General features: G+C 40.3%; 1 protein-coding gene across 1 annotated transcript; it reads left to right on the top strand.

The window, feature by feature from the left end:
- Nucleotides 1–4,500: 4,500 nt before the first annotated feature.
- On the top strand, nt 4,501–6,435 carry LOC129352917 (ladderlectin-like). Its single transcript, XM_055022130.1, has 7 exons — nt 4,501–4,618; nt 4,718–4,783; nt 4,948–4,963; nt 5,164–5,258; nt 5,470–5,604; nt 5,865–5,976; nt 6,224–6,435. The coding sequence occupies exons 2-7, from the start codon at nt 4,718–4,720 to the stop codon at nt 6,289–6,291; spliced, it is 492 nt and encodes a 163-aa protein (XP_054878105.1). The 5' UTR covers nt 4,501–4,618; the 3' UTR covers nt 6,292–6,435.
- Nucleotides 6,436–14,204: the final 7,769 nt, after the last annotated feature.

Here is a 14,204-nt window from a genome sequence, read left to right as displayed (position 1 = left end):
TCAGGATTCTAATTAAGCATCAGCTATAAACTAATTGGTAATATTTCCAAATCTCTGTTACAAATTTGTACTGAAAATCATCAGAATATCAGTGCATTAGTAAAGTAATAAAAATCTATAAAATATGAAGTTTTCACAAACACTGAACCACATGTTTTGAACAAATTCACTAGTGTCACAAATATTTTTACACCTTATGAAACCTTGTAAAAATGTTTGTCATCATGCTGTATGCTGATGACCTGGCTCTTCTCTCACCCAGCAGTGCTGGTTTTCAGCAGTTACTGAATATCTGCTCTGATTATGAGTTGAGATTTGATGTGCAGTATAATGCCAAGAAAACTGTTTAGTAGTTTGTAGGACTAAAGCTGACAACTTTGTTAAACTAAACATCTGGGTCACTACATCACAGTCCAGCTCTCTGATGATGATGATCGTCAGTGTCACGCCCAGGCAAACCTTCTGGAGAGGAAACTCCAGATGTGCTCTGATGAGGTGAAAATACATGTGTTTAAAGCTTACTGTACATCCTTGTATGCAGCTCCTTTGTGGTGTAAATTTAAAAAAGCTAGTATGCAGAAGCTTAAGGTTGCTTATAATAACAGAGAATTCTGAGATCAGAATTCTCTGATCTGCCTGCCGCAGTTTCTAACAGAAAAACATCATTTTGACTGTGATACATTAACACATGTTGCAAGTACATAAATGGAACAATGCAAATAAAACATTTTTCTCTTTAATGGAAAATCTCCTTTACAATTCCTCCCCTTTTTTCAGAAACAATCATAGAAATAACTAAGTAAATGAAACCTAGAAATAATAAAATAAGGTAAATAGTGCTACAAGACAGTTGTGAAACAAAACATCAGTTTACATTCGTCATTAAGTAATGGTTTAAAGTATAAACATCACAGGAGTGTTTCAGCACGAAATTTAATGCTGTTTCCTCAAGGGACTGTCCTGACAGAGTGATTTTAAGCAGGATGAAAACCTGAAAATGCTACACTTCTAAAATGATGCAAAAACACAATAAAAGTAAAAAAGGAAGTTTAAATTTACCTGTACTTGGGATAATGAGAAAACCTTGAGCATTGCAAAATAAACTTAACCTCAACATCAGGAGGGTCAGGGAAAGGGACAGACCTCATCGTTTTCGATTTTGGGCCCATGGAATGTTGTTGTTGTTTTGCACTGGGAAGTAGCGGGAAACCAGGGGGTGAATCAGAGATGGAAGATGTTTTGGGATCCTCCACGTGTATGCACACTTTTTTGTAGTGGGGCAATAGCAGTTGTTTTTGATCGATTTGGCATCCTTTATCCATGTGGGTGTTCTGGTGCAGTGATGTCTTGTCCCGACCATGTTCTTAATGCTGCCTCAGCTAGATGCTAGGTGAGCTATTAAGTGGGCCTCCGGTGATGTCCCTATTTTTCCAGGGGTTCTTTGTTGGAATCCCCTTGGTGGGCCTGGTCTTGTTTCTCAGTGAACTTCTTACAGTGGCAGGCATGGATTCAGGTGGACCTCTCTGCAACTTTCACCCTGGTGAGGGTGGCCAGGAAGACTTGGAATGGTCCCTGCCAGTGGTGGGATCACCAATTCTTCCTCCTGAAACTTTTTAATAAACACAAAATCTGCAGGCTGGAGGTTATGCAATAGTTTGCTCGCTGGCACAGGTTGTCCTCCTTAGATCTGCTTTCTGATGGTTTTTAATTGATCTAGAGAAATACAATAGTTAATCACTTTGTCATTGCATATTGCTAAACTATCTCCAGGTTTCATTGGTGGTCCCATTGCCATGTTGGGTGGTCCTGCAAAAAGGATTTCAAACAGTCAGAGATTGTGTTTTTGTTGGTGGTGCATGTGCATGTACATCAAAGCAATAGGGAGAGCTTGAACCCAGTTAAGATTTTTGTTCATTTGAGTTTTAAAGTTCCATTATCTCATTTTATCACTCCCCCAGTTTGTGGGTGGTACAAACAATGTTTTTTTTAAAATCCAAAATAAGCATTTTAGAGAGTTGTGTTAGAACATGATTTGCAAAATGTGTGTCATTTTCACTGGAGATTGTTCTTGGCACTCCCCAGCAGCAGATCACCTCCTGTAGGAGGATCTTTTCCACTGTGAAGGCATCAGCTGTCTTAACTGAGAACGCTTCAAGCCATTTGGAAAGCATATCAACCATCACCAAACAATACTTTTTTCCTTCGGCAGAAGTTAGTTCAATGAAATCAATCATTAAATGTTGAAAAGATGCTGTGACTGTGGTGTGGGCTCCCACTCCTGTCAGTATGAGGCTTCTAGAAATGTTGTTTGAGAAGCAAACTAAGAGGTTTTCACAAAAGATTTGAGCAAATTTAGGAAAGTTGACTGTAAACCAATTTAGATCCATTTTTCTTAACATACTCCCTTGTGACGCATGGTCGACTCCATGGGTCACAACACAGAAGGATGAAAAAAATGTTTTGATAAGCAGAAATTTTGGTTTGGACCAATCCAAACTGAATGTTGGAGGGAAGACCTCTTTTCCCACCACTGTGTTTTCTCATGTTGAGTTGCAAAGGATTGGAAATCTGTGAGATCAAGAGTGGTTGGGGTGGAGGCTAGCGACATTGTGGTATCCAGAGGAAGTGTTGCTGCACATTTTGCCTCAGTGTCAGCTACTGCATTTCCTCTAGAGACACAGTCAGAGCCATTTGTGTGGGCTGCATTTTTGATTACGGCAACAGTTTTAGGCTGAAGCACCATGTCCAACATTTCAGCAACAAGTTTGTGATTTAAGATGGGGGAACCATCAGAACGAAGAAAAGATTGTTGTTTCCATAAAGCACCAAAGTCATGAACTGCACCAAAAGCATGGCAAGAGTCTGTGTAAATGTTCAAATTTTTGTCTTCAAAGAGAACGCATGCATTTGTCAGAGCCACTAGTTCCGCAGCAACTGTGGCCATTTTCTGCCAGGAAATGGAGTAATTTAATGCTTTCAGGAACACACAGATCATGAGTGGGAGCTGCCAGCAGAAGGTCATCAACATACTGTAAGCCAGCTGTTCGTGGTGCGAGTATCAGATGTGAAAGATTCTCATTCATTGCTTGGTGGAAAATGGTTGGTGATTCACAGTATCCTTGACATAATCTTATGAATGTGTAGAGTTTATCATCAAATGGAAATGCAAACCAGAACTGACTGTCTGGGTGAACTGAAACACTGAAAAAAGCATTTGCTAAATCAATGACTGTGAAAGACATGCTGCCTGTAGGGATTTGTGATAGGATGGTGTAGGGATTTGTGATAGGATGGTGTAGGGATTTGTGATAGGATGGTGTAGGGATTTGTGATAGGATGGTGTAGGGATTTGTGATAGGATGGTGTAGGGATTTGGGACAATAGGTTCTCTAGGAATGACGGAATCTCTGAGATCTTGAACAAAACGCAAACTCTGACCTGCTTCTGTCTTATTTGTGCAGCAACAGTTTGCTTTGGTGCACTTCCACCTTTGTGCCACAACCCTCTGAGCATGGATGTGGCGCAAAGTGCGCTGACATGAAATTATGCAGAAAAATACAGAGACCTGTTAAGGAAAGTTGTGAGCATGGAAACAGACTTTATTCTTAAATGATTGAGCTTCAATCTATCACCTCTCACCTAAAATCTCTCCTCTTCCACTGAAGCTACTGCAGATCCATAGCTCTAGCTTAACATTTCACATACTGTTCTGCACTGTTATACTTTTGTCAATGCTATCTTCAGTGAGTGTAGGAAATTTTAGTATCCAAGAGCTGCACAGGATCTGTCAAAGCCTCGGATCGCTACCCCTGCACCGAAGGGGTAGCGGGTTGTTTGTTGATGGCTCAGCAGAAGCTTTCTAATTGTTTCCAAAAAGTCGAGGTGATCACAGCTAAACACGGAGCAGCCAGCATGAAATCAAAAGGAATCATCTGTAGACCTCTGTGACTGGACTGTCTTGAGACACAAATCTGGAGAAGGATCCAGAACCTGCCCTCTTTTAACACAGGTGGACTGAAGCTGGTTTTTCAGTCTTCAGGACGGCCGACTGCTCTTGTCCTCTGCCACGGAGTCCTTCTGGCATGACAGATCCCACTTCTCACACCAAGCATGTGGTGGAAACTCCTTATCAAACAGGCAGACAAACTACTCAAGAATTGATAAAGTTTCAACTTTATCTTTCAAGTGTTTTATTTGAAGGCAGTCAACAGACTGAATCCAACAGAGTCAGGAAAAGCAGAGCAACATCTCACAGATACATCCTTTTTAATCCACTTCTGTTATCAGAGAGTACATTCCATACAAGAACACAGTTCTGGACAGAGAAGCAGAAGTGGCAACATCAGCCGGTTTGGTCCGGTTCTAATCACTTCTTACGGTACGTAACTCTTCACGCTATCAGGAAAACGTCCTTGGCCGAATCCTGGAAGATTCTGCAACAACTTGAACACGTTGTAAAAAAGTGACAAAAGCGAGAACAGACAGTGACTTACTCCAAAATGTCCACTTCACAGACAAACAAAGTGAAGGTATATAAAGTCTGTGTTTCCATCTCTGAGACATCCTGTGACCAGAAACTGCTGCTGGAACAGACTCTTCAACTAACCATCAGAACAAGGTAACATTTAAAGTCCTACTGCTCATGGTGATGTTTTATGTCTTGGTTGAGTTGATCTGTGATGCTAATTATGAACTTTCCTAACCATTCTTTCTACAGATGGCTGCCGGTCTTCTCTTCTCTCTGCTTCTTGGTCTGAGCTTTGGACTCTGGGATGGAGCTGATGTAAGTATGGAGAAGGACTTAAGACAATGACTGGTATGTCCCTGTTGGGAGCTTTGGCTGACTGACGTAGATCAGATGGAGCAATCTGAGCCATCACTTGGTTGATGAGAAAACTTTGTTTTGTTGGGAATTTTGTCCTAAAACTTTGGGTTTTTCATCCACAGGCATGTGAACTAAGAGGTATGTGATTCTTTTATTGTTGGAGTTTCTAACATGTAAAAGACAATTATATTGTGAGAAGTTCTTTGAAAAGATGGGAAACTTTTGCTATATTGGGTCATCCTTTCAGCAAAATTACAGACCTTAATTTCTGTGTTTGGTGTTAAAATGATGCTGATTATCAGATCTATGTATTTACCTTTTCTCTTCAAATTTTTCAGATCCCACAGCATTTGACTGCCCTGCAGGTTGGAGTTGGTTCGACCATCACTGTTTTGTGGTTGTAACTTTTCAAAAGTCCTGGGCTGAAGCAGAGGTACAACAGATGTGATGATCTCAGCAGATTTCCTACATTCAAAGGAAATGTAAATTTATTGATATAAAGACAATAAGATTCACCAACAATAAGGTTCCAGAAACTAATTTCCATTAAACAAATAGATCCATAATTTCTAAAGGTTGATATTCAGCTGCACCAACTGTCTCACTGCACAGAGGAAAGTTTAAACCAGTGTTGCCTTTTTCAGAAACATTGCCAGAATTTGGATTCACATCTGGCCTCATTCCACAATATAGACGAGTACAACTTCCTCAGACAGACTGTCCTCAGATCAACTTTAAAACAGTCAAGATTTTGGATTGGCGGTTATGATTCAGCACAGGTGAGAATTTAAAAACATGCAAATATCTCCGTTCGGTTGATCACTTTTTCTGTCAAGATGCATTTCTCATGGCTCTTTTTGTAAAAGCTTTTAGATGACATTTGTTGTGAATTGTTTTCTTCTGGCTCCTCTGACCAGCTGAGGGTTTAAATATCAATGATCCAAACACAGTTCATGTTTTCTGTAATGAGTGACAGGAGTCTAGGTTGGTTCTGTGTGATTTGTTTGCAAAGAAACTTTAAACTTTGACATTCGTTCAGGAAGGCACCTGGTTTTGGAGTGACGGCTCCAAGTTTATTTTTTCCACCTGGGGCTCCGGTCAGCCAGACAATGCTGGTGGAAATGAACACTGCATGAACATCAACGATCGTGGTATTTATTACTGGAGATACACCTGTAATTTAATCATTTTGTTTAAATGCATGTTTTTATCTTTGTATCTGGTGTCTTAGTGAGTAGGAGTTTGTCCTGTAATCAGTGGGTTCCTGGTTCGAACCCCCACTCCATTCATGTCCGTTGTGTCCTTGGGCAAGACTCGTCATCTGCCCTGCATGCTTTCTGAAACCAATCAAATCATGTCAAAGTCTTTGTCAGGACTTGTCTCTTTGTCTCTTTACAGGACGAGATTTTGTTGATGATTCTCCCTGTGATATGACCCTTCCCTTCATCTGTGCCAGAGCCGTGTAACCTAATGCCTGATAATCTGAACCGTATGGCTTTCCTGCTGGTGATGTCACTTCCACCTGGATGTCAAGCCTCGATGACATCACTGCTGGAAGAACCTGATTTCACTTCATTTCTCACTTAAATAAATGTTTTCTTTCTCTGAAATCTGATTGATTGAAATATAAAATTTAAAAAGTGTCAAGATTCTAATTAAGCAGCAGCTATAAACTAATTGGTAATATTTCTAAATCTCAGCTATAAATTTCTACTGAAAATTATCAGAGTATCAGTGCATTAGTAAAGTAATAAAAATCTATGAAATATGAAGTTTTCACAAACTCTGAATCACATGTTTTGCAGAAATTCACTCGTGTCACAAATATTTTACACCCAATGAAACCTTGTAAAAATGTTTGTCATCATAAACCTCTGGAACACCAGAACATCTTTAGTTAAAAATCTGTTGACCCCAAGCAGGATACTGCAGATGGGTTGTTATTTACAGCAGGATGATGAACCAAAACACACATGAATACAGACACACACACACACACACACACACACACACACACACACACACACACACACATACACACACGCACACACACACACACACATTCATAACATCCTTCCACTCGAGGTTTGTCTCGAGGTTTGTCTCCTTATGGGGACCTCATAAAAAAGGGACGGAGAAACTCCGACCTGCTCCTCTTTTTCTTTTATTTTATTTTAAACATTTTAGACCAAATTGGGACTTAAACCAATTGAGGATGGGACTCCAACCCAAATTAAAAATGCTTATCAAGTCATGTTTCTGTCAGTTTGCCTTGTCTGGTCGAATCTCTTCAATCCGTCGTTGGCAGACAAAGTCAGACATAAAGCGTGAAGAATCCCCTGAACATTGTCCTCCAGGTCTTGTCGACTCTTTAAGAGTGTTGTTTCTTCGTCTGTCAGCGAACGGGCATGTAGATATCCGGGTCATAACGCCAGTATAATAGGTATTTTGTTTACCTAAATAAAAAGAACCGCAGATGTTAATTAGTGTTCGATCAAGGTCTTGTTTGCAAAATGAGAAAACACAGAGAGCTGCTCCTCCAAACAGTGCACCATGTGTTCTGACACTGCAGAAATGTTTGTCTTTTATTACACAAAGCAAGAGTGAGGGGGCTACATAAAGGAAGGGGGGCTGGTGCTGATTACAAGACAAGCAGAAAACAGAAACTATATTCTGAACACAGACAGTTTTACGACTAAAGAATCCACAAATCGGTGACCGGCAGCGCCCTCCATGACTGCTTGTCCTGAACCGCTCCTCCTCTGGCTGCGGACCGACTCCCATCCTGCAGTAACTCCAGATCCATTTTCTTCTCTGGAACCTCCATGTTGACTCCAATCTCACATAATCCAGCTGCAGCAGCAGTCATTATACACCTTCACTTTTCTGTCCTCGCAGAAAACTTTCAGTCGCTGGAAATAAAATCTTTCACTTTATTTTTCTTTCCCAGAGTAATTTAGTTAAATGATAGACACTTCTGTCATTTACTTGAACAGTCTTTGTTCTGGATGCAGCCTGCAGCACTTTGTGTTTCATGACATATGACTGAAATTGAACCAGAACAATTCTGGGTTTTATCCTATGGTCCTGTTCTCTGGTCCAGGCCTCGGCCCCATCCTATGGTCCCTCTCCACATGGAGTTCATCTGTCACTCGCAGTTTTTTCTTGGCTTTATTCATTGATAAAGATAATCATGTCATTTCCTTCAGAGCTTTCTGGCACTGAGTAAATTCTCATATTGTTTCTTCTGGCTTGACTTTCCAGTTCCTCCCATGTATGTTCTGATTATTTTTGCATTTGAATAACATGTAAAAGCACTTTAGAGGTTTTCATTCAATAATCTTCAGATCCATTCTTTTTTTTAACATTTGAGAAATCTGCATGTAGCACATTTAACTCTGCCTTTAATGATCCAAAACTAACTATTGTTTCAGATCTAAATTATTTTAGTTATTTGACTATTGCAGCCACACCTGTGGCTTTCACTGAAAGGTGTCCTCTATTGATCTCCAAGCAACTACGCAGCACACCCTGGCCCTGCCGTATAGATAAATATGATTATCTACACACCTTGATCACCTTCAGAATAGTCAAACCTGACCTGCTTGGCATTAATTTGCTGATCCGACTGTTTTCTTTTTCAGTGAGAATGAAATGATCCTTTAGATAAAATGCATTTCATTCTCACGCATTTCAATTTTATGTGACAAAAACTGAGGACATTTACTCTTTTTATTAAAGTGAGGTTTTCAAATTCTTTTTGAAATGTTATTTATTTATTGTGTGTTATTGTCTGAGGACAAATGTGTTCCAATTTCATTGTTTCAGTTTAAACAACAAAAGATTAAAATCATGGAAAATGTTTGTTTTTCGTGATTTGCATTTAGGTGAGTTTTGTAACTTTGTAGTTTGTTATTGTCCATAAACAAAGTTGAAATCTCAACCTTCTTCTAAAAACACATCACTATTTCAGTGATGCAACAGAACAGTATAATAATAAAAAATGTTTAACAGAAACTCTGAATTTTATATTTACAACAAAAATAATTCCCCCCTAACTATCTCATATTAGAGTTTATGTCAGATATGTCATAAATATCTGACATGCTTGGAAATTTTAAGTAGAAATCTGGTGATGTGTGAAGATGGGTTGTCACTGGGTCCAACTAAGGTCAAAGATCAAAGATGCCTTCCTGATGTTCTGTGATATCGGGTTTTTCTGTGTGAGGAAACACAGACAGCTTAGAGTTTGTGTGCATTATGTCTTGTATGATTGTCTCTCCCTTTATACAAAATTGACAATTTGTTCACTTGAGATGTTATTTACCACTAATTTGCACCAAAATCCTGACGCTGTTGGCAGGATCCTTCCTGTGGCCACTGGGACGTCGTGAGCAACTGAAATATCATCCTGCTATTTTTTGTTTGAAATCTCAGCTACTTTTAACTCTTCTGTTGTTTTCACATTGTCGTCATGCAACTTTTTACCAGTAGTGGGCACTCTTGCATGTTCCAGCCTCCAACTTTGACAGAGTACAGAGATGTGTGAACTACACAAAAAGACTACCATGGACACTGCTGTGATTCATGTAAAAAATATGAAGTGAAGCTTCTTTATAATTATAATTTTAAATAATTGAAGGACACAGTGGTACTGGAGGGATGTAGGTAGCTGGGTTAGAATGCTACCAGGCTGTGGCCTTTGGACTTGTTGGAATTATTATAATAATGTTTGGAATAGCAAATCAACAGGACAGAGGATAGAGAGCTTGTTGGAGTCCTTGTAAAGCTAACTGTAGATAAGACAGGCGTTGCTGTTTAGTGCATGAGAACAAACAGTCAGAACACGTCACAAACCCACACAGAGCTTTGTGCAGGAATACCATGTGCAAGCTGGTTTGTTCACATCTGTGCACATAAAAAGCCCCCACAAAAAACAGTTTTTGTCATGTTTGAATCTTTTGACAAACCTGATGCTTTTTGTAGTTTTCAGCAACTGAATATCAAAATGATTAATTTTTTTTTCTACATCTAAGAAGATCTAATAAAAGTCCAGGAAAAATCTGACCATAGCAAGTTGAAGCCACATCACATGGAAACAACCCCACAGAGTGCAATAATTCATGCAAATATAGAATGGAAAATAACAGCTGATATTTATCAAAGAGCATTTTGATTCTAGTTACTATGACATGGTTGATTTATTCGAAAACCTTGTTTCTGTTCATATTTTCTCTAGTTTTTAAAGATGTTTTATTTTAGGATGCTGCCATTAACTACCGATATCAACTTGTAATTAGAAAGCATCTGATGTGTTTCAGTATGTAAATAATTTTATTCTGACATATTTTGAATGCAAAGCCTACAGTACTTTGTATATTTATGTTTAGCAGTTTGATCAGGATCATATTTGTAAAGTCTGAAATAACCAAAGTCTACCAACAATACATTAATAAATAATTTACTAATTACTTATTAATTCATAAATTATTCATTAATAATAATATATATTCATTAATATCAATAAATAAATATATTAAAGGAGATGTTTTACTGGTTTTACTCTGGTTCTGCTCTCAGTTACTGAACATTTAAATGCTTCTGAAAACGGAGTGACTAATATGTGAACAAAGACAACGACTGTCATGCCACCTAATATACCTGAACAGATATTTACAGATTCACTCCACCAGAAAACTATCTGGACGATCATTTCTATAAAACAAGTCATTGTTCAAGAGACAAAATGAAGATGTTTACGGTTCAAGGAACAAACAGAGTTTCTGCATTAATAGAAATAAATTTTACAATAAACATCAAACTGCAGCAAACTGAGGAATCAGCTGACTGTTTCCAAAACATTTTTCTTTTTTTGTTGTTGTTTTGCTTCCTTTTCTTTTGATTTCATCCCAAAGGAGAGGATTTAAGTTGTTTTCCTGTTTAGAAACAATTAGCAGTTAATAAATATAGTCAATAATCCAGATGAGAGGCGAGGTTCGTTGGTAGACGGTGTGCAGGCAGACATTTGCTCTGATCATGTGTTTCTGATTGAAGCTGCTCCTGTGTTCGTTATGTCGGGGCAGCAGAACCGGCCTGTTGGTGTCGTGATGTGTGAGTTGCAGTGGCGGAGCCAGAGGGGTGGCCGGGGTGGCACTTGCCACCCCCAACAGAGCCCTGGCCCCCCCTACTGCCACCCCACTGAAAATGGTAATTTTAAAATAAAATACTTATGAGATCGGAAAAGATTTGCCAGGAAAACTGTAATTTCCGACTGTCCCTGAAGGCAGCCCGATGGCCGACGCTGTTCATTGGTTAAACTGACATGTTGGTTCCTGCTTGATCCAAAACACATCAACGGCTTTAGAGTTACACCATCAGGAGTTTTGCAGGTATTTCCAACATTTTACCGCTCAGCAGTAACCGCTGTTACCTTCCTAATGAGAGGCGGCTCTTGTCATACATTTCTAAAAAGAAACAAAATGGTTGTGTACCGCTGCATAGTGCCTCGTTTATTATATTAGCCATGCTAGTGCTGGTAGATCGTGTTTTAGACAGATTCTTTTAACATATGTTTTAGTGACATGCTGCCCTCTAATGTTTTATTTCTCCCAGCTCTTGCTTGAAATGTGTGGTAAGAATATGTGAAAAACCATTAAGTTTAATAATGACTGAAATGTAAGTAGGCTATGTCATATGAAAGCTTTGAATTATAACCTCACTAGTTATATTAATTAATTTTAATTAATCTATTTTTAATTTAGTATTATTTTAGATAGCTACAGAAAAGTAAAAACTATAGTTTAAATAATAGTTAAAATGAAGAGAGAAGGGAATATCTCCCAGTTCTTCTTAAAGAGGCAAAAACCAGGACCATACAGAACCTTGCAGCAGTGACCAGGACCAGACAGAACCCTGCAGCAGTGACCAGGACCAGACAGAACCCTGCAGTGACCAGGACCAGACAGAACCCTGCAGCAGTGACCAGGACCAGACAGAACCCTGCAGCAGTGACCAGGACCAGACAGAACCCTGCAGCAGTGACCAGGACCAGACAGAACCCTGCAGCAGTGACCAGGACCAGACAGAACCCTGCAGTGACCAGGACCAGACAGAACCCTGCAGCAGTGACCAGGACCAGACAGAACCCTGCAGCAGTGACCAGGACCAGACAGAACCCTGCAGCAGTGACCAGGACCAGACAGAACCATGCAGCAGTGACCAGGACCAGACAGAACCCTGCAGCAGTGACCAGGACCAGACAGAACCATGCAGCAGTGACCAGGACCGGACAGAACCCTGCAGCAGTGACCAGGACCAGACAGAACCCTGCAGCAGTGACCAGGACCGGACAGAACCCTGCAGCAGTGACCAGGACCAGACAGAACCCTGCAGCAGTGACCAGGACCAGACAGAACCCTGCAGCAGTGACCAGGACCAGACAGAACCCTGCAGCAGTGACCAGGACCAGACAGAACCATGCAGCAGTGACCAGGACCGGACAGAACCCTGCAGCAGTGACCAGGACCAGACAGAACCCTGCAGCAGTGACCAGGACCGGACAGAACCCTGCAGCAGTGACCAGGACCAGACAGAACCCAGCAGCAGTGACCAGGACCAGACAGAACCCTGCAGCAGTGACCAGGACCAGACAGAACCCTGCAGCAGAGACCAGGACCAGACAGAACCCTGCAGCAGTGACCAGGACCAGACAGAACCCTGCAGCAGTGACCAGGACCAGACAGAACCCTGCAGCAGTGACCAACCTGGAGAATCCAGCCAGGAGACTCCAGGCCCAAGTGGATCACCAGCGGGTTAGAGGCTGACAGAGAGTTATTAAGTATTAAAATCCAATAAGCCTAATTCTAAAGGTTAGCATGATGCTTTTTGCATTTTTTATTGTGTCTGTTTATGCATTTCCAGTTAAGTTCCAGAGAGAGATGAGGGTGATACAGATTCAGAGTCAGACTCTGGGGAGGAAAATAGTGAAGCAGAAGGAAATGGGACTGAACTGCCCCCACCCAGCACAACCTATTGCACACCAGAAGCACCAGTTTATTTATTTATTTATTTTTGAGAATTTGTTTTTGGTCATATTCTGGGCTCTGAGTTTACATTTACATGTTCACTGTTCCATAGTGCCGTTTAACGTCTTGTTTGATCATGGCAAATCTTTGTTAAATAAACCATTTTAATTTGAGTGTGTGTGAGAAAATATTTGTTTCCTTTCGTTCATCATTTGTATATGGACCCTCTGATAAAGCCTTGCTCACCCTTTGGCCACCCCTTGAAAAAAAGTCTAGCTCCGCCACTGGTGAGTTGAACATGGGTCATGTTGAAGGCTCAGTGAAAAATAAAACAATAAAAACTGCAACAAAAAAACAAGGAGAAGACAGGAAAAAAATACTAAGAAGGAACTGAAGTAAAACTGCAGAACTAACAGAAAGAAACAGAAATAATAACCCAAAACAAAAGTGAACAAAATCCTGACCGTCGGTCTCATCACTCTGTCAGCGCTTCTACTCTGGATGAAGCCTCAAACACGTCATGATCCGATTGCTTGATTTTATCCCCATTTAAATCAGTTTAGATTTCAATCTGCTCAGGGAGTTTTGCCCATGAAAACCTTCCAGGTATTCAGGTCAAAGGTCAGCTGTCCAGAGGAAGAGCTGCCGTCGCCAGGCTGCAGAACCATTAGCTGCTGCTGGTTCACTGCAGGAGGCGTCGCTGCAAACTGGAGATTTCATCTCATCTTCACCGACTTCTTCATAAACTCACAGACTTCAAGAAAAAAGGAAATTAATTTCTCTGCATTTCCAACAGTTTTAGAACATTTGAAGATCGTGACACTCACCTGAAAAACAGAGCAGAAGATTCAGAAACCTGCTTTCATAACATCGACTTCTAGAGTCTGAACATAAACGACCCCAAGTTCAGCTCTACGTCTGCAACAGGACAAGACAAACGTCTGACCATCAGCTCATTTCAGGACTTCCTGTGAGCTTCTGCAGTGAAATCACAGCTTTTAGTTTTCACCCTTAAATGTTTGATGTTGACAATCAAACTATTACTTTTGACCACCAGAAGGTTTTTGATGTTTCAGAATAAAGGAAAATAAAAAGCTTTGAAAACAGAAAACTCAAACTTACAAGTAAAGTTATTTTAAGGTCTGAACCTTAAAACAGGAAGTTGAGGCGAAGGCGTCTAAACGCTCAGCTGAACGTTTCTGTTCACAATCTGATTCAGAAATAGCTCATGTAAGTTTGGTTTTAAGGTATTTTGGCTCCAGTGGTCCTTATAAAACAATAAATTAACAAATTATTGGGTGGAGGTCAAAGGGGAAATCCCAGACCGAGAATCGAACCACTGACCCACTCAGAGC

Source organism: Poeciliopsis prolifica, unplaced genomic scaffold (assembly GCF_027474105.1).
Source record: "Poeciliopsis prolifica strain line A6 unplaced genomic scaffold, Auburn_PproV2 SCAFFOLD082, whole genome shotgun sequence".
Classification (NCBI taxonomy): Eukaryota; Metazoa; Chordata; class Actinopteri; order Cyprinodontiformes; family Poeciliidae; genus Poeciliopsis; species Poeciliopsis prolifica.
Note: the sequence above shows the minus strand (reverse complement) of the source record. Positions and strands in the feature narration are given on the sequence as shown.